Below are 21,123 nucleotides of genomic sequence, written 5' to 3'. Positions count from 1 at the left end.
AAGTAGATGTTGATGGGGAAAGAGTGAGGTCGGGTGAGGGAGCCTGAGAGGATCCCTGTGACTACTGGCCAGTACAGAGTGATCCGGACAGTTTGTGCTTTAGTAAGGTTGGCTTCTTGTCGTTTATTGCTATGGTCATTAATTGTACCGCACAGATGGAGAAGAAATCCCAGAAGATAGGTTTAGTAGTAGCAGCAGCAGGAAAGTTTATGGGTGTCAGAGATTTTAGTGCAGAAGAACTACACAGGGTTTTGAGAGAAGGGGTTCCAGCCTCCCAGGCCGACAGCCTGTAGTGGGATATATCTAGGGTTAGATGGTGGTGCAATTCCCCCCCCCCCCCCCCCCCCATTTGTGACCAAAATGTGCAATTCGCTCTCCGACCTGGGAAAGGCAGCAAAACGTCTAGTCTGCCTGAAAATTACACGAAGAAGAGCAATTCAACGGAAGTGAACAGTGATCAAGTACAATTTTTACATTAGCGTTTATGTTGTTATTCAGACGTTTATTAACACACTGTACAGCATCACATACTTACCCCAGGTAGTATTTTATTCGCGTTGGAGACAGGACAGGTTGACGTTATCTAGGTAACGCTAGGTAGCTAGGTTCTAACAATGGCTAACTGTATGGTTTTTCACACTCAAATAGCCTCCATCATGGAGGTGCTAGCGAATGCAGCCGTGGCAGAGGTCTGTAAACTCGTAGACGATGACTATGCAGTGTTTCGTTTGGAAATAACTCAAAGACATAAAGAAAACAGGGCATTGCAGAGGAAACTACAGCTACTTGAACTGAAGGTATCACGGGACCGCGCAGACAAGACGATGCGAGAGCGCATTCTCGCCAGTCGTCCCAGAAGTGTCAAGATCCTCGACCGATACAGAGGAACCGCAAGAGGTATATTAGGGGCTATTTATTTGTGGGAAATTCCGTAATTATATGTGGGGATTTTAATACGATTAGGGAACCAAATGAGCTGGTATCTCAGTCAATTTCATACATTTAAATAGAAATGTTGAAATTTGAACAAAAACTATTTATAAAGTGATATCTGATTAAATATGGTGGTGAAGACGCATACCGCAACCTGAACCCTGCAGAAACAAGGATGTTTAAAAAAATATATACTCCGTGCACAATTGTCAGAAAATGTACATTACCAGTCAAAAGTTTGGACACATACTCAATCATGGGTTTTTCTTTATTTTTACTATTTAAAAAGAAAAATCTCCTAAAATGACATACACAAATCTAACTGCCTGTAGCTCAGGACCTGAAGCAAGGATATGCATTTTCTTGATCCCATTTGAAAGGAAACACTTTGAAGTTTGTGGAAATGTGAAATTAATGTAGGAGAATATAACACATTAGATATGGAAAAAGATAATAATATATGTACCATCATCTTTGAAATGCAAGAGAAAGGCCATAATGTATTATTCCAGCCCAGGCGCAATTTAGATTTTGGCCACTAGATGGCAGCAGTGTATGTGCAAAGTTTTAGACTGATCCAATGAACAATTGTATATCTGTTCAAAATGTTGTATCAAGACTGCCCAGATGTGTGTAATTGGTATATTAATACATTTTCAAGTTCAGAATTGTGCACTCTCCTCAACCCATAGCATGGTAATAGCTACTGTAAATTGGACAGTGCAGTTAGATCAACAAGAATTTAAGCTTTCTGCCCATATCAGATATGTTTATGCCTTAGGAAATGTTCATGTTAGTTACAACCTCATGCTAATCACATTAGCCTACATAAGCTTGACCGTCCCGTGGGGGGGGACACCGATCCTGTAGAGCAGGTATTCCCAAACTGGAGTAAGCGCATTTAAAAAATATTTATTTTTTCTTTATTTTTTCTTCACATTTTCAAACAGTACATTTATATTTTCCAACGGGGCTATACATTTGGGTGAGGATTTTTTCTCGCCTGAGTAGCCTCGTTTCACTGCCAAAAATAAAATTAAACCATCTAGTGTTCAGCGAAATAACACAATGTCAAATACAGGTAGCCTAGTCAAATAATTAACATCCAATCACATTAACCGTTACTCTCTCGCGGGAAACCTTCACTCCTGCGCAGACATTTAGAAACGAAACATGACAATTTGAAAAATAAGCCACGGGAATTTTTGAAGCAAGAATAAAGATGACTTTCGAGTAGTAAGACATGCATAAAAGCAACAGATACCATTAATAAGAAGGGGCTAGAAGCATCTTATATGGTGAGCTACCGAGTGTCTAGGACAGGCAAGCCCCATACTATTGTGGAGGACTTAATTCTTCCTGCTGCCGTGGATATGGCTGGGACAATGCTGGGGGAAAAGGCCCAAAAAACTATACAGACAATGCCTTCATCAAACAACACTGTTTCACAACACATCAGTGACATTATTCTACAATGTAGAAAACAGTAAAAATAAGAATGAGTAGGTGTGTCCAAACTTTTGACTGGTACTGTATGTATAAATCCCAAGTCTGTCTTTCACGGTGTCTTCGATACTCACGTGGATGACATTACTAAAGATTTATGGTGGACAATAATTTACATTGTGAACAGTAAAATTTGGAAGGCAAGATGCATTATGACTATGAAATAAAGTTTTGTTCAATAAAAAAAATACAAATCAAAACAGAACTAAAAGGAATAAATAAGATGGACTCTACCACGGACACTATTAAATCTGTAAATCACGTTATGTAATTATGAACTAAAATGTATGTATTGATGTGAAACTTAGTTAACTTGAATTGTATTTATGTGAACTATTTATGATTTGTAAAATGTTAACTTCAATAAAGATAATTTTTTAAGAAAAAAAGCTGAAGGTTCATTTTGCAGAAGGTCGTCCTTTCCCCTCTGCGCATATGTGACTTTAAATATGTTAACCAGAATTGCATCTTGGTCAGTTTTTGGATAGTATGCAATAATTCCCCTGATTACTTAGCTATCTTGCACAAAGACACAATATCATATTCTAGCCAGGTTCTTGATTTACTGCATTTCCTATTATTTACTAATTGAAAACAATGTGATGCATGGGACATAATCTACTGATCTATAAATACCGTATCAAGAAGTTATTTGAATTGTTACCTTACATCCTTGCCAATTGTAGACAGTCAAAACTGTCTATAGTGTACAATATGGCGTTGAGCATTGACAGTACCTAACCTAATCACCTCTTTTCCACCAATCACTCTCTCAGGTGAAGGACATCTCACTGGAGGCCACAAGAGCTTTGTGAAGCCAGCGGAACACAATACATGGAGAGATGATCAACCAATCACTGTTGATGAGGGGAGTGGAACCGCAACCCAGCACTTTATCATGATAGAGGTTAGTATAATAGTGTTACATTAAAATTACAGTAGATCAAATGTGGCCAGTATATTTCAGAAAGACTCCCCTCAGCTATTCACTTGCTTACAAGTACATCCTAATGTATCTGCCATAGGGGAGCTTCTTAGACTTCCCTATGACATTGTTATCCAATTCTACTCATGTACCAGTAATAATCTCCTCTATTCTTGTGTCAGGATGCAGAGGCTGCAGGTCCTGGGGTCAAGCTGGAGAGGTCTCAAAAAGAGGAGGACCCACGGCACAGCAGAGACATCCATACTGGAACGGCTGGAGCGCCCCCTGTAGCCACGGAGGAACCCACCACCGCCCCAGCGCCACCCATTACCCGACGAAACATCATGGAGGTCAGTGGAACGCTGAACGCCGTCCTCAAGTCCGAGACAGATACAGAGACTTTAACGGGGCTGGACCGACTGGGCTGTCCTCCTGCTCCCCGATCAGAGTATTTACTTTACAGTAACACGAGCCCGAGGACGGTTCTGTCCCATCAGGACTCATCAGGTGACACGTTACAGACTGGCAATGATCCGTCCTGTTCATACGCTACAGAGATGATACCTAGTGACATGCCTGTCGGCTTAGATACACAGACTAATCCATTGAGAGGGGACTGGAACCGGTACAGTAGTAGTGTATACTCTGAAGGGTCCCTAGATAAGAAAGGGGAGGGTCTGGTCGTAGATGAGGTGACTGTGAAAGTGGAAGGCGACACTCCTCTGACATGGAATGCAGACGAGACTCACTTAGGAGAAGGACACTCGCAGGGCAACACCAGTGACTTCTTAGACTACAGGGAACGCTTACAGACAAATCCAAATGTCACAACCCACTCCCCTTTACACCCGCTCAGGGATCGCAACCCAGTGTCCACGTCGATGGTACCTTCCGATTCACACGGCCACATCCTTTTCGAACAGGTATTGAACTCAAACAACAGGGCTAGAGCCCAGGCTCAGGGAGGGGGAGCAACATCAGTCAATAGTAAAGAGAAACGGTTCCTCTGCATGTTCTGTAACAAAGGCTTCAGCCGCCCCCAGAAGGTAGAGATCCACCAGAGGGTCCACACAGGGGAGAAACCCTACAGCTGTACCCAGTGTCACATGCGCTTCGCCCAGGCTTGCAACCTGAAGAGGCATCAGAGGGTCCACACAGGGGAGAAATCCTATAGCTGCCCCCAGTGTGAAAAGAGTTTCTCCCACCAGCACCAGCTGAAGATGCACCTGAAGGTCCACATGGGAGAGAGGCCGTTCCCCTGTGTGTAGGGCTGTTACGGTGACGTAATACCGCTAGACTGGTGGTCACGAGTCATGACCGTAGTCAAATTCCACGTGACCGTTGAGTCATAGTAACAGGGCTACTCAAACTGCACTCTGTAAATGAATGGTGCTGATGGGCGTTAGTAGCCTACCAAACTTGCTAACCATCAAGACGCTAATGGCCTGGTGCTCAACGCTCTATTGTCCCTCAAATTACTCTGACATCAATGCTAATGCGTTTGAAAATCTTATCAAACACTTCATGATTGAATTTGAATAATATGCAGGGGTTGAAATAGCAGGAATGTGTGTGTTGCATTCTGAAAATACAGGTGTATTGACCATGATATTCAATTTCAAGTTCCACATTTTTATAGACTTGCTGCTATTACCCGAAACGTCTCATCCATCCTCCAAACCACGCTCTCTCTCTCTTAGCAGAGTGATTTGAGGGACAATAGAATGCTAGAGCCTTGATGGCCTTTAGCAAGTTTGGTAGGCTACTAACGCCCATCAGCACCATTCATTTACAGAGCGCAGTTTGAGTAGCCCAGTTACCATGACTCAACGGTCACGTGGAATTTGACTACAGTCATTCAATTTCAAGTTCCACATTTTTATATTGACTTGCTGTTATTATCCGAAACGTCTCATCCATCCTCCAAACCACGCTCTTTCTCTGCGCTCCAAGTTGCAAATGTAGGAAAATCACAGTTTTAAAAGCAAATAGGCCTACTGTTGTGACTGATGGAGAGAGGAGAGTCTCAGCCTTATTTGTATTTTTTTTGCACTTTTTACCCCTTTTTCTCCCCAATTTCGTGATACCTAATTAGTAGTTAGTCTTGTCCCATCGCTGCAACTCCCGTACGGACTTGTACGAGGCAAAGGTCGAGAGTCATGCGTCCTCCGAAACATGACCCGCCAAGCCGCACTGCTTCTTGACACACTACTCGCTTAACCCGGAAGCCAGCTGCACCAATGTGTCGGAGGAAACACCGTATAGCTGTCCGTCAGCTTGCAGGCGCCTGGCCTGCCACAAGGAGTCGCGAGATGGGACAAGGACATCCCAGCCGGCCAAACTCTCCTCTAACCTGGACGCTGGGCCAGTTGTGCGCCGCTTCATGGGTCTCCCGGTTGCGGCAAGCTGCGACACAGCCCGGGATCGAACCAGGGTCTGTAGTGACGCCTCTAGCACTGCGATGCAGTGCCTTAGACTGCTGCGCCACTCGGGAGGGAGGAGGGTCTCAGCTTTCTGTAGGTATTATATTTATTTCTCAACTTTATATTTGGACGGCTGGAGCATAAGCCTATAGACGTCATTGGGTATGCTGAAAACTTTTCAGGACATTACATTAACTGTTAACTAACTACATGAACTGTTAGATTAGTAAATTACACAGCTAACTATCAGCATATTATATTTAGTTTTCTAGCTAATGCATTTTGAGTTTCCACTTCCTCAGAATTAGCCCAAATCCACATTTTATATATATACAGTGGGGAGAACAAGTATTTGATACACTGACAATTTTGCAGGTTTTCCTACTTACAAAGCATGTAGAGGTCTGTAATTTTTATCATACATACACTTCAACTGTGAGAGAAGGAATCTAAAACAAAAATCCAGAAAATCACATTGTATGATTTTTAATTAATTAATTTGCATTTTATTGCATGACATAAGTATTTGATACATCAGAAAAGCAGAACTGAATATTTGGTACAGAAACCTTAGTTTGCAATTACAGAGATCATACGTTTCCTGTAGTTCTTGACCAGGTTTGCACACACTGCAGCAGGGATTTTGGCCCACTCCTCCATACAGACCTTCTCCAGATCCTTCAGGTTTCGGGGCTGTCGCTGGGCAATACGGACTTTCGGCTCCCTCCAAAGATTTTCTATTGGGTTCAGGTCTGGAGACTGGCTAGGCCACTCCAGGACCTTGAGATGCTTCTTACGGAGCCACTCCTTAGTTGCCCTGGCTGTGTGTTTCGGGTCGTTGTCATGCTGGAAGACCCAGCCACGACCCATCTTCAATGCTCTTACTGAGGGAAGGAGGTTGTTGGTCAAGATCTCGCGATACATGGCCCCATCCATCCTCCCTTCAATACGGTGCAGTCGTCCTGTCCCCTTTGCAGAAAAGCATCCCCAAAGAATGATGTTTCCACCTCCATGCTTCACGGTTGGGATGGTGTTCTTGGGGTTGTACTCATCCTTCTATTCCTCCAAACACGGCGAGTGGAGTTTAGAGCAAAAAGCTCTATTTTTGTCTCATCAGACCACATGACCTTCTCCCATTCCTCCTCTGGATCATCCAGATGGTCATTGGCAAACTTCAGACGGGCCTGGACATGCGCTGGCTTGAGCAGGGGGACCTTGCGTGCGCTGCAGGATTTTAATCCATGACGGCGTAGTGTGTTACTAATGGTTTGAGACTGTGGTCCCAGCTCTCTTCAGGTCATTGACCAGGTCCTGCCGTGTAGTTCTGGCCTGATCCCTCACCTTCCTCATGATCATTGATGCCCCACGAGGTGATATCTTGCATGGAGCCCCAGTCCGAGGGTGATTGACCGTCATCTTGAACTTCTTCCATTTTCTAATAATTGCGCCAACAGTTGTTGCCTTCTCACCAAGCTGCTTGCCTATTGTCCTGTAGCTCGTCCCAGCCTTGTGCAGGTCTACAATTTTATCCCTGATGTCCTTACACAGCTCTCTGGTCTTGGCCATTGTGGAGAGGTTGGAGTCTGTTTGATTGAGCGTGTGGACAGGTGTCTTTTATACAGGTAACGAGTTCAAACAGGTGCAGTTAATACAGGTAATGAGTGGAGAACAGGAGGGCTTCTTAAAGAAAAACTAACAGGTCTGTGAGAGTCGGAATTCTTACTGGTTGGTAGGTGATCAAATACTTATGTCATGCAATAAAATGCAAATTAATTACTTAAAAATCATACAATGTGATTTTCTGGATTTTTGTTTTAGATTCCGTCTCTCACAGTTGAGGTTTACCTATGATAAAAATTACAGACCTCTACATGCTTTGTAAGTAGGAAAACCTGCAAAATCGGCAGTGTATCAAATACTTGTTCTCCCCACTGTATATATGTATGTCCCTACTGTTGGTGCGTGCAAATGCGAGTCATTTCAACTGAACATTGTGCTTACATTTTAATGAAGAATGAAATCAAATAAATCTTATTCATAATGAATTGATGCGTGTCAGGAGCTGGTCATTTTTCCAACACACCTATTATAGCGTTCGTGTTTCAACGACACTGTTGAGTGCATACGGATGGCATGCACATGCAGCTGATAATGGCCCATTCTAAATCTAAACTAATTTTACACATATTATTTAGTATAAATGCCTTATTAATTTGAGAATAGTCTGATGGGAGGGAATATTATCACTTGTGAATGAGAGACTAATGAACAGCGTGTGCAGTCTAGGCATGAAACAGAGCACATGCCTTTTTTGCAACTTTTTAAATCATCAATAGTTGCGTCATATGTTTTGATTTCTAAGACCTAAGGTTTGTCTCACAACTAAAGTAGCCACATAACGTTTCAAATTATCACTTTTTACACTCAACACAGAATAGCCGCTCCATTGCGCACTCGCTCAGCAATCGTTAGAGAAAAATATCCTTTCCATTTTATTAATCAATGTTCACTTATATTCTTGTAACTATAAAATCATATGATGTAAAATAATTGTACAGGAATTAAGCGTATCTTTTCTGCTATTGGCATGGCAGACCCAGATCGGTAACATACATTAGTCCGACTCAACATGAAATTCTGTTCTTCTGAAATACATTTTCTTCATATAATAATGTTTCTTAACACCAGCTATTAAATGGATTTATAATACTTGTTTGAATTGTAGATGTTCCAAAGGCGCGCATCAGCGGCTTGTATGCGTGGAAACCCGGAGATGCCAACCGTGTTTATGTTAATACATGGTCAATAACCGTGAGACCGGTGGTCATTTTGCATGACAGTTAACGGCTGACACATTTTCATGACCACAACAGCGCTAAGTGTACACACTGCAGGAAGAGGTTTGAGAGGAGCTACCTCAGGATACACCAGCAGAAAAAACATTCCACTCTATAACATAGAAACCATTCTACTTGATATCTTCTGATGTTTAGATCAAACCCTGCATTAAAGACAAAGATTACTTTTCATTGTTGTCAGCAGAAAAGATCCACAGATGAATTTGGAATAACGAGAGTAACAGATTTCAGTGTTGAATATTCCTAGGTACAATATTGCAGTCAGACGTAAAACATCTGTTAGATATTGTGTTAGTACTGTGTAAGCTATACTATGTTCACAAATGCCTGTTTCATTACTTCTATTCAACTACCTTTTATTTCCCCAAGACACTTTTAATGAGAAAATGAATGCAGTTTATCAAGTCCATGGACATTTTTTGTTAAGGCATGTGTGGTTTTCATATGGTATATATAAAACTTTGTTTAATAAACACAAAATTGACTTTTCTTTCACTTTCATTGGGACTCTCTTTTTAGTATGAATCACATCTGATATCACCCTATTCTACATACACCCAACAGTGCTTTATAACCAATATACACTTACATACAGTATCTAGAGAAAGTATTCACAGCCCTTGACTTTTTCCATTTTTGTTTTGTTACAAAGTGGGATTAAAATGGATTTAATTGTAATTTTTTGTCAACGATCTACAAAAAAATACTTGATTAGATAAGTATTCAACTCCCTGAGTCTATACAGGTTAGAATCACCTTTGGCAGCAATTACAACTGTGAATCTTTTGAGTAAGTCTCTAAGAGCTTTCCGCACCTGGATTGTGCAACATTTGCCCATTTTATTATTTAACAAAATCTTCCATCTCTGTCAAATTGGTTGTTGATCATTGCTAGACAACCATTTTCAGGTCTTGGCATAGATTTTCAAGCAGATTTCAGTCAAAACTGTAGCTTGGCCACTCAGGAACATTCACTGTCTTCTTGGTAAGCAGCTCCAGTGTAGATTTGGCCTTGTGTTTTAGGTTATAGTCCTGCTGAAAGATTAATTCCTCCTAGTATCTGGTGGAAAGCAAACTGAACCAGGTTTTCCTCTAGAATTTTGCCTGTGCTTAGCTCCATTCTGTGTATTTTCTATCCTGAAAAACTCCCCAGTCCTTAATGATTACAAGCATACTCATAACATGATGCAGCCACCACTATGCTTGAAAATGTGGAGAGTGGTACTCAGTAATGTGTTGTACTGGATTTGTATTTTGTATTCTGGAAAAAGTTAATTGCTTTGTCACATTTTTTGCAGTATTACTTAAGTGCCTTGTTGCAAACAGGATGTGTGTTTTGGAATAATTTTTATTCTGTACAGGCTTCCTTCTTTTCACTCTGTCAAATAGGTTAGTATTGTGGAGTAACTACAATGTTGTTGATCCGTTCTCCTATCACAGCCATTAAAGTCAGGGGTTGAATACTCATTGACTCAAGACATTTCAGCTTTTCATATTTAATTGATTTGTAAAAATGTTGAAAAACAATTCCACTTTGACATTATGGGGTATTGTGTGTAGGCCAGTAACCCAAAGAATCTCAATTGAATCCATTTTAAATTCAGGCTGTAACACAACAAAATTTGGAACAAGTCAAGGGGTATGAATACTTTCAGAAGGCACTATAACAGAGGTGGATGCTGAGAGGAGAACGGCTCATAATAATGGCTGGAATGGAGTTTAAGGGATGGAATAGAGTGAATGGAATGGTATGAAAACCGTGTTTTTATACCATTCGATTTACTCCATTCCAGCCATTGTTATGAGCTGTTCTACCCTCAACAGCCTTCACAGCACTGTACCTACACATACCCACACACTAACAAACACCTACTGTGCACATCAAAATAGTTGAGTCAGGTTTGCACGACGATGACTCATATTTACGTCCACCATGATGAGTTTAACAACAATGAAGTCAGTCTGTAACTACAGTATATGACTCACATAGTGGAGATGGGTAAACACTCCATGTTGAAAGTGTGTTTATTATCTGTGTGTACCATAGGGAGTGTATGTCTGTGTAATCTGTATCACCCTCTCTTCCAGGAGGAGGAGGGTCCAGAGGTGCTGCTGGTGAAGGAGGAGGAGTGTGAGGAGGGTCTGGGGAACCCTGAGAGGACCATGGTCATGGACGACAACCAGATTACACCTCCTCCTGAACTCACAGAGGAACCAGCTGAGCAGCACAGGACCACACACAGTCTCACTGAGGTGAGCCCACTGTGAACTACTGACTGGTATTAGGTCAGGTCTTAATTAATTTTGTCTAAGTATGGGACCATGCCATTGAATTCTCCAACATCAGTATAGTATCAAATCAACTAACATGTTTGCATAGTATTCATAGCAATCCCTCATTGCCCAATCAAGATGCTCCATAGCAGGGTGCTCATATCAGATGTCTTGATCCAACATCCTCTCACTCTGTATCTCTTACAGTCAGTAGACATGGAGGATGGGAAGCCTGCTCTGCTGATGGTCAAAGAGGAGACGATAGAAGATGAACCAGAGAGCATTGATCTGCTGAGTGGACTAAAGATGGGGGAGCAAGGTAAGGGAGAAATACATATAGCCTACATACACTAATAGGTATTCAATGGGAATAGTGATACTCCTGGCTATTATTTTATCTTAATTTTCTTCATTCATAAAATTAAATCAATACAACTTATGTTTACATACAACAAAGACACAATGTATTAACTTGACCAGGTAATTGACTCAAAAACACTCCATATGTAGAGTTTTCTCTGCCAAAGTCTATTTTGTAACCTCTTCCTGCAGGTGGTTGGCTAGAGGCTAACAGAGGAGACTGGGTGGCCATCTTGGATTCCCAGACGAGTGCAGTCAATGGCCTGGGGGATGACATCCCTGAGCAAGCCAGGACCAGAGGCAACACAGTGATCAGCGGATGGGACAACGTCCTCAACTCTGGGCTGGGGAACAACACTGTTAACCACAACCAGAAACAGACTGTCGAACACAAAACAACAGCTGAACTTAGTCTTCATGACAGACTGGCTGAGACCAGGGTGAGGCGTAGATTTGGTCTGCGGGGACGGGGAGGTGTCTGTATGAGAACAGACACAGACTCGGCTAGCGATGCTCCATCCTGCTCCTATAGTTGTGATTCAGAGAAACTGATGGTGCCGCAGGTTAACCCCCTAACAGGTGCTGCCTTCAGCTTGCCTTCTATAGGATCTATCAATTGGAACATGGACCCTGCAACAACACAGACACTCCCTGGCCTTCATCCTCCTCACACTCTCCTAATGTTAAACCAGACCTCAGACAACACAAGTACCTCAACACTAAATGGCTACACAAGCCCTTTGACCAATGACAGTAGTAGAGACGGAATCATTAAAGGTGGCATCACCAAAGAGAAGCGCTTCCCATGTTCGTTCTGTGGGAAAACCTTCAGTTTCCCCAAACAAGTAGAGATCCACCAGAGGATTCACACGGGGGAGAAACCATTCGGCTGCCACCTGTGCTGGGCCAGTTTTTCACACTCGTTCAGCCTGAAGAGGCACCAGAGGGTCCATACAGGGGAGAAACCATTCAATTGCCACCTGTGCCGGGCCAGTTTTTCACATTTGTTTAACCTGAAGAGGCACCAGAGTGTCCACACAGGGGAGAAATCCTGAAGCTGCCCCAGTGTGAGAAGAAGTTCTCCCACCAGCACCAGCTGAAGATGCACCTGAAGGTCCACAAGGGAGAGAGGCCGTTCGCCTGTACGCACTGCGGGAAGAGGTTCTCAGAGGAGAGACCTCAGGATACACCAGCAGAAAACATGGCCCATGTATAGAGTATAGTGATATGTAGTACTGGTTAGTGTGTTTGTAGTTAATTCTGTTGCTTTTGGATGTAGTAGGGAACTGGATGAGGTGAACTCCACCCAGCACAGCTAGAAGAGGACTGCCACCCCTCAGAGCCTGGTTCCTCTCTAGTTCTCTTCCTAGGTTCCTGCCTTTCTAGGGAGTTTTTCATAGCCATTGTGCTTTTACATCATGCATTGCTTGCTGTTTGGGGTTTTAGGCTGGGTTTCTGTATAGCACTTTGTGACATCTGCTGATGTAAAAAGGGCTTTATAAATACATTTGATTGAAATGTGATTGAACTGAGGAAAGAATGAGTATGATGAGGCAGAGTAGATGATATGGCGATGGTTGGTGTGATGCTGTCTGTAAAAATACTTCACTAATGAAGAATGACAAACTTAGTCCCTTTAGGTTGACATTGGTGTTATGAGATCAGGATGGTGCCTTATAATGTTAAACCTTTTCCGAAGTATTCTAAAATTAATTGTATCAAAGTAAGGGTTCCAGATTTACAGAAAAGGTACCATAGTGAGAAAAGTAAATTTACTTGTATCATTTTGTGCAATAAAAGTACTGTACTTCATTATGCAAGTAGATTTGTTGAAATTATATACAGAATTGACTCTGTTCTGACTGACTTGGTTATTTTTGTATCATTGAAGGGACTGAGTTTCCCTTATCAATCTAACCAAAACATTATACTTCATTATTTAATCAACACACACAGTCGTGGCCCTTGCACTTTTATCAAGTAACTGACAATTTTCCCCAAAAATAAGTTGAAATTCACCAATGTATTTGGTCTCCACAATTCTATATTTCACTGTTAATATTACATAACCTTTGTTTTTGATTCAGAACTTAATATATCCATTTAAATCAGAAAATAAACATGGCATTGACTAAATTATTGACACCCTAGACGTAAAATTTGCTAGCTCAGCCTTTGGTCAATATAATTGCAATCAAGTGCTTCCTATAGCCATCGATGAGCTTCCTGCACCTCTGTACTGGCAGTTTGGCCCAATCTTCTTGTGTGCCGTCTCCCAACTGAGAGCATCAGCTGTTCCAGGCGATTGTGTGATCCCGCTCTCCGCAGCCGATGTGAGTAAGTCCATTAAACAGGTCAACATTCACAAGGCCGCATGGCCAGACGGATTACCAGGACGTGTACTCCGAGCATGCGCTGACCAACTGGCAAGTGTCTTCACTGACATTTTCAACCTCTCCCTGTCTGAGTCTGTAATACCTACATGTTTCAAGCAAACCACCATAATCCCTGTGCCCAAGAAAACTAAGGTAACCTCCCTAAATGACTACTGACCCGTAGCACTCACGTCTGTAGCCATGAAATGCTTTGAAAAACTGATCATGGCTCACATCAACACCATTATCCCAGAAACCCTAGACCCACTTCAATTTGCATACCGCCCCAACAGATCCACAGATGATGCAATCTCTATTGCACTCCACACTGCCCTTTCACACCAGGACAAAAGGAACACCTAAACTCAACAAAAAAAGAAACGTCCCTTTTTCAGGACCCTGTCTTTCAAAGATAATTCGTAAAAATCCAAGTAAGGGACGGGGACGGGGATTACATGGAGCTCTGCAACACAGCAGCCCATCACAGATCTTCAATGTAAAGGGTTTAAACACTGTTTCCCATGCTCGTTCAATGAACCATAAACAATTAATGAACATGCACCTGTGGAACGGTCGTTAAGACACTAACAGCTTACAGACGGTAAGCAATTAAGGTCACAGTTATAAAAACTTAGGACACTAAAGAGGTCTTTCTACTGACTCTGGAAAAACACCAAAAGAAAGATGCCCAGGGTCCCTGCTCATCTGCGTGAACGTGCCTTAGGCATGCTGCAAGGAGGCATCAAGACTGCAGATGTGGCCAGGGCAATAAATTGCAATGTCCGTACTGTGAGACGCCTAAGACAGCACTACTGACAGACCACGTGTAACAACACCTGCACAGGATCGGTACATCCGAACATCACACCTGCAGGACAGGTACAGGATGGCAACAACAACTGCCCGAGTTACACCAGGAACGCACAATCCCTCCATCAGTGCTCAGACTGTCCTCAATAGGCTGAGAGAGGCTGGACTGAGGGCTTGTAGGCCTGTTGTAAGGCAGGTCCTCACCAGACATCACTGGCAACAACGTCGCCTATGGGCACAAACCCACCGTCGCTGGACCAGACAGGCCTGGCAAAAAGTGCTCTTTACTGACGAGTCGCGGCTTTGTCTCACCAGGGGTGATGGTCGGATTCGTGTTTGACGTCGAAGGAATAAGCATTACGCCGAGGCCTGTACTCTGGAGCGGGATCGATTTGGAGGTTTAGGGTCTGTCATGGTCTGGGGCGGTGTGTCACAGCATCATCGGACTGAGCTTGTTTCAGGCAATCAGTCATTGCAGGCAATCTCAACGCTGTGCGTTACAGGGAAGACGTCCTCCTCCCTCATGTGGTACCCTTCCTGCAGGCTCATCCTGACATGACCCTCCAGCATGACAATGCCATACTGCTCGTTCTGTGTATGATTTCCTGCAAGACAGGAATGTCAGTGTTCTGCCATGGCCAGCGAAGAGTACGGATCTCAATCCCATTGAGCACATCTGGGACCTGTTGGATCAGAGGGTGAGGGCTAGGGCCATTTCCCCCCAGAAATTTCTGGGAACTTGCAGGTGCCTTGGTGGAAGAGTGGGGTAACATTTCACAGCAAGAACTGGCAAATCTGGTGCAGTTCATGAGGAGGAGATGCACTGCAGTACTTAATGCAGCTGGTGGCCACACCAGATACTGACTGTTACTTTCTATTTTGATCCCCCCCCCTTTGTTCAGGGACACATTATTACATTTCTGTTAGTCACATGTCTGTGGAACTTGTTCAGTTTATGTCTCAGTTGTTGAATCTTATGTTCATACAAATATTTACACATGTTAAGTTTGCTGAAAATAAACGCAGTTGACAGTGAGAGGACATTTCTTTTTTTGCTGAGTTTGTGAGAATGCTAATCATTGACTACAGCTCAGCGTTCAACACCATAGTGCCCTCAAAGCTCATCACTAAGCAAAGGAACCTGGGACTAAAAACTCTGCAACTGGATCCTGAACTTCCTGATGGGCCGCCCCCAGCTGGTAAGGGTAGGTAACAACAAGGGGTGTGTGCTCAGTCCCCTCCTGTACTCCCTGTTCACTCATGACTGCACAGCCAGGCACGACTCCAACACAATCATTAAGTTTGCCGATGACACAACAGTGGTAGGCCTGATCACCGACAACGATGAGACCAGCTATAGGAAGGAGGTCAGAGACCTGATCGTGTGGTGCAGGGACAACAACCTCTCCCTCAACGTGATCAAGACAAAGGAGGTGATTGTGGACTACAGGAAAAGTTGAACCGAGCACACCCCCATTCTCATCGACGGGGCTGTAGTGGAGCAGGTTGAGAGCTTCAAGTTCCTTGGCGTCCACATCCCCAACAAACTAACATGGTCCAAGCACACCAAAACCTCTTCCCCCGCAGGTGATTGAAAAGATTTGGCATGGGTCATCAGATCCTCAAAAGGTTTTACAGCTGCACCATCGAGGGCATCCTGGCGGGATGCATCAATGCCTGGTATGGCAACTGCTCGGCCTCCGACCGCAAGGCACTACAGAGGGAAGTGCGTACGGCCCAGTACATCACTGGGGCCAAGCTTCCTGCCATCCAGGACCTCTATACCAGGCGGTGTCAGAGGAAGGCCCTAAAAGTTGTCAGACTCCAGCCACCCTAGTCATAGACTGTTCTCTCCGCTACCGCACAGCAAGCGGTACCGGAACACCAAGACTTGGTCCAAGAGGCTTCTAAACAGCTTCTACCCCCAAGCCAAAAGACACCTGAACATCTAATCAAATGGCTACCCAGACTACTTGCATTGCCCCCTCCCCCCCTCTACGCTGCTGCTACTCTATGCATAGTCATTTTAATATCTCTACCTACAGTTGAAGTCAGAAGTTTACATACACCTTAGCCAAATACAATTAAACTCAGTTTTTCACAATTCCTGACATTTAATCCTAGTAAAAATTCCCTGTATTAGGTCAGTTAGGATCACCACTTTCTCAAGACATCAGTCAGGAAGTTAAAGCTTGGTCGCAAATGGGTCTTCCAAATGACCCCAAGCATACTTCCAAAGTTGTGGCAAAATGGCTTAAGGACAACAAAGTCAAGGTATTGGAGTGGCCATCACAAAGCCCTGACCTCACTCCCATAGAAAATTTGTGGGCAGACCTGAAAAAGCGTGTGCGAGCAAGGAGGCCTACAAACCTGACTCAGTTACACCAGCTTTGTCAGGAGGAATGGGCCAAAATTCACTCAAATTGTTGTGGGAAGCTTGTGGAAGGCTACACGAAACGTTTGACCCAAGTTAAACAATTTAAAGGCAATGCTACCAAATACTAAATGAGTGTATGTAAACTTCTGACCCATTGGGAATGTGATGAAAGAAATAAAAGCTTAAATAAATCATTCTCTACTATTATTCTGACATTTCGCATTCTTAAAATAAAGTGGTGATCCTAACTGACCTAAAATAGGGAACTTTTACTTGGATTAAATGTCAGGAATTGTGAAAAACTGAGTTTAAATGGCTAAGGTGTATGTAAACTTCCAACCTCAACTGTATACTGTAAACCTTAATATGCTCTAATGTACAATTTGTGTTTACAGTCAGCAATCCAGTAGGACCTGTTGTGTTGATGGCGGTAGAGACTGGACCTCTGGCCCTGGATTGCAGTTCTTGACACAAACCGGTGTGCCTGGCACCTACTACCCTACCCCGTTCAAAGGTACTTACATCTTTTGTCTTGCCCATTCACCCTCTGAATGGCACACATACACAATCCATGTCTCAATTGTCTCAAGGCTTAAAAATACTTCTTAGACCTGTCTCCTCCACTGATTGAAGTGTATTTAACAGGTGACTTCAATAAGGGATCATAACTTCACCTGGATAGTCTATGTCATGGAAAGAGCAATCGTTCCTAATGTTTTGTACACCGCAATCTCCTGTTTCTGCCTCACACTTCAGAAACAGGAGATGGCTCCTGCCCTGTAAACCGTTCCGGCTCCTGCAAGGCCCCCATTTACATAACACAATACAGTTTAAATTACAATACACAGCCATTTTGATATATTTTGTGTCTTCACAGTCCCTGTTGTGCCGTAAGAAATAGGTTATGATCAATGATAACAAAAGCTGCACTGAAGTCCAACAACAATCTTCCACAATCTTCATACTATCAATTTCTTTCAGCCAATCATCAGTGCAGAGCATTTTGAGTGCCCTTCCTTGTAATCATGCTGAAAGTCTGTTGTTAATTTGTTTTCTGTAAAATAACTTTTTTGGTATTTTTTTTATCTAAAAGCTTGGTAAAAACTGGTGAAAGGATGATTGGTCGGCTGTTTAAACAATTAAAGGGTGCTTTGCTATTTCTGGGCAGCGGAATGACCTTAACCTTCCTCCAGGCCTGAGGGCACACACCGTCTTCTAGGCTTAAATTGAAGATGTGGCAAACAGGAGTCGCAATCTATTCCACTACCAACCTCAGCAATTTCCCATCCAGCTTGTCTTTATTTATAGATACCAACACTCATCTCTTCCACATCCACTTTGCTGAACTCAAAATTGCTACAGTGCTTGTCTTTCATTATTTGGTCCGTTAAGCATGAATATGAAGGCTCAGCATTTGTTGTTTGCATGTCATCCCTAACTTTATCTTATCAACAAAAAAGTTACCTCATGGTTACCCCACGAATACAGACAGAGTCAGGATTGGCGTTCACCACGAGAGGTACAGTGCCCTCAGAAAGTATTATTCATGCCCCTTTACTTATTCCACATTTTGTTGTGTTACAGCCTGAATTCAAAAGGGATTAAATATATTTGTTTTCTCACCCATCTACACACAATACCCCATAATGACAAAGTGAAAACATGTTTTTTTTTTTTTACGTGTGTGAATTTATTGAAAATTAAATACAGAAATATCTCAAGTATTCACCACCTAAGTCAATACTTTGTAAAGCACTGTTGGCAGCGATTACAGCTGTGAGTCTTTCTGGGTAAGCCTCTAAGAGCTTCCCACACCTGGATTGTGCAACATTTGCCGATTATTCTTTTCAAAATTCTTTAAGCTCTATCAAATTTGTTGTTGATGATTTTCAGTTCTTGCCATAGATTTAAAAAAAACAACATTTAATCAATTTTAGAATAAGGCTGTAACGTAACAACATGTGGAAAAAGGGGTCTGAATACTTACTGAATGCACTGTATATGGTTGGTATTTAAAGTTTTTATTTTCTGCCCAGCACAAACACCATGTTCAACTATTCATGGTCTACAATTTAGACCACAATTAGTTGAACGAGGTATTAGTGAAAGGCTGGAACAAAAACGTGTAAACTCCTGTCATGTGTACAAAAAAACTGTGTTCGATCCCAGGCTGGTCTCGGGAGTCCAATAGGGTAGCGCACAATTGGCCCAGCGTTGTCCGGGTTAGGGAAGAGTTTTGCCGGGCGCTCTAGTGACTCCTTGTGGCTGGCCGGGCGCCAGCAGGCTGACTATGGTCGTCAGGTAAACAGTGTTTCCTCCAACACATTGGTGCAGCTGGCTTCCGGGTTAAGCAAGCGGTGTTAAGAAGCACGGCTTCGCGTGTTATTTTTTGGAGGACACATGACTCGACCTTCACCTCTCCCGAGCCCGTTGGGAAGTTGCAGCAATGAGACAAGATCGTAATCACAAAATTGGGGAGAAAAAGGGGGTACATTTTTGTTATAATAATTAAGGGCTGTGTTTCGTGTAGGCTTAATCTGGCATTACGTATTGATAACTGGTCAATTCAATTGATTGGACATAATTTGGAAAGGCACAGGCCTGTCTATATAAGGTCCCACAGTTGACAGTGCAGGGAGGTGACCAAGAATCCGATGGTCACTCTGACAAAGCTCTAGAGTTCCTCTGTGGAGATGGGAGAACCTTCCAGAGGGACAACCATCTTTGCACCACTCCACTAATCAACCCTTTATGGTAGAGTGGCCAGACGGAAACCACTCCTCAGTAAAAGGCACATGACAGCCCGCGTGGAGTTTGCCAAAAGGCACCTAAAGGACTCTCAGACCATGAGAAACAAGATTCTCTGGTCTGATGAAACCAAGATTGAACTATTTGGCCTGAATGACAAACGTCACGTCTGGAAGAAACCTGGCACCAACCCTACAGTGAAGCATGTGTGGCATCATCATACTGTGGGGATGTTTTTCATCAGCAGGGACTGGGAGAGGCTAGTCAGGATCGAGAGAAAGTACAGAGAGAACGTTGATGAAAACCTGCTCCAGAGCACTCAGGACCTCAGACTGGGGCGAAGGTTCACCTTCCAACAGGACAACGACCCTAAGCACACAGCCAAGGCAAAGCAGGAGTCTCTGAATGTCATTGAGTGGCCCAGCCAGAGCCCGGACTTGAACACCATCGAACATCTTGGGAGATACCTGAAAATAGCTTTGCAGCAAGGCTCCTCATCCAACCTGAGAGGATCTGGAGAAGAATGGGAGAAACTCCCCAAATACAGGTGCCAAACTTGTAGCGTCATACCCACGAAACCTCAAGGCTGTAATCACTGCCAAAGGTGCTTCAACAAAGTACTGAGTAAAGGGTCTGAATACTTATGTAAATGTGATATTTCAGTTTTTATATTTAATAAATTAGCAACATTTAATTTTTTTTTTTTTGCTTTGTCGTTATGGGGTATTGTGTGTAGATTGAGGGGGAAAAAAATAATAATACATTTTAGAATAAGGCTGTAACAAAATGTGGAAAAAGTCAAGGGATCTGAATACTTCCGAAGGCACTGTAAATCTCTCGGACAAAGTTGACTTTTATCAATATATTCGCCTGTATTTACCCCGCAACAAATGAAATGCTAATCGGCTGCTAATGTGGCATAAATAACTACAAATGTCATGATGATCTGGACGAGACTGCAAAATCGAGGCAACGGTAAGAATCTCTGGATTACCTATCCAATGATAGCTAAATGTAGTATTGAATAAATTGGCTAAATTTCTTAATTTACCTGTTAGCAAAGGTGCCAGCTAGATATGATGTGCAGGGATTTGTAGTCTTGCATGATGTCTACTTTGATGCTAATTAGCATTTTAGAATCAGAGAAAATAGAGCTGAATATTGATCAAATTCACCATGTCCGGGAGATTTACATGGTTATCAAAACATCACACCAGGGTAATGCTACACGAAACACATCCCTTGTTATAAATGTTTCTAAAATCTTCAAGGGGAAAAATGAATGGTTGAAAAACGATTGGAACCATTTCCCCGTTTGACCGCTAGGTTTTAGGTATAATAACACCGCCACCACAGATAGAACAATGAGCCAGATATTTCACCATATGTATTAATGTGAAGCATCCGGTTGGCATTTCCACTCACTTCCAAATATGGTGATGAGAGGAAGCCCAGTGGCCAGAAGTGGGAGAAGATGGAGCAATATGGATTTTCCAGCAAATTTTCTCATCTATTAAACATTTGATCTCCATACA

General features: G+C 42.9%; 1 protein-coding gene across 2 annotated transcripts; it reads left to right on the top strand.

Moving 5' to 3' along the window:
• Positions 1-430: 430 nt before the first annotated feature.
• Positions 431-13,134, top strand: LOC139566737 (uncharacterized). Of its 2 annotated transcripts, none has more exons than XM_071388014.1 (6): positions 431-897; positions 3,216-3,346; positions 3,547-4,287; positions 10,733-10,897; positions 11,126-11,237; positions 11,471-13,134. In XM_071388014.1, exons 1-6 carry the CDS (start codon positions 615-617, stop codon positions 12,331-12,333), a joined length of 2,295 nt encoding a protein of 764 aa, XP_071244115.1. In that variant the 5' UTR covers positions 431-614; the 3' UTR covers positions 12,334-13,134. The 2 variants fall into 2 exon arrangements, with proteins under 2 accessions (XP_071244115.1, XP_071244116.1); XM_071388015.1 differs by having other exon boundaries at positions 437-897; positions 3,547-3,714.
• The last annotated feature ends 7,989 nt before the right edge of the window (positions 13,135-21,123 follow it).

Source organism: Salvelinus alpinus, chromosome 39 (genome assembly GCF_045679555.1).
Source record: "Salvelinus alpinus chromosome 39, SLU_Salpinus.1, whole genome shotgun sequence".
Classification (NCBI taxonomy): Eukaryota; Metazoa; Chordata; class Actinopteri; order Salmoniformes; family Salmonidae; genus Salvelinus; species Salvelinus alpinus.
The sequence above is the reverse complement of the archived record's forward strand: the minus strand, read 5'-3'. Positions and strand labels throughout refer to the sequence as shown.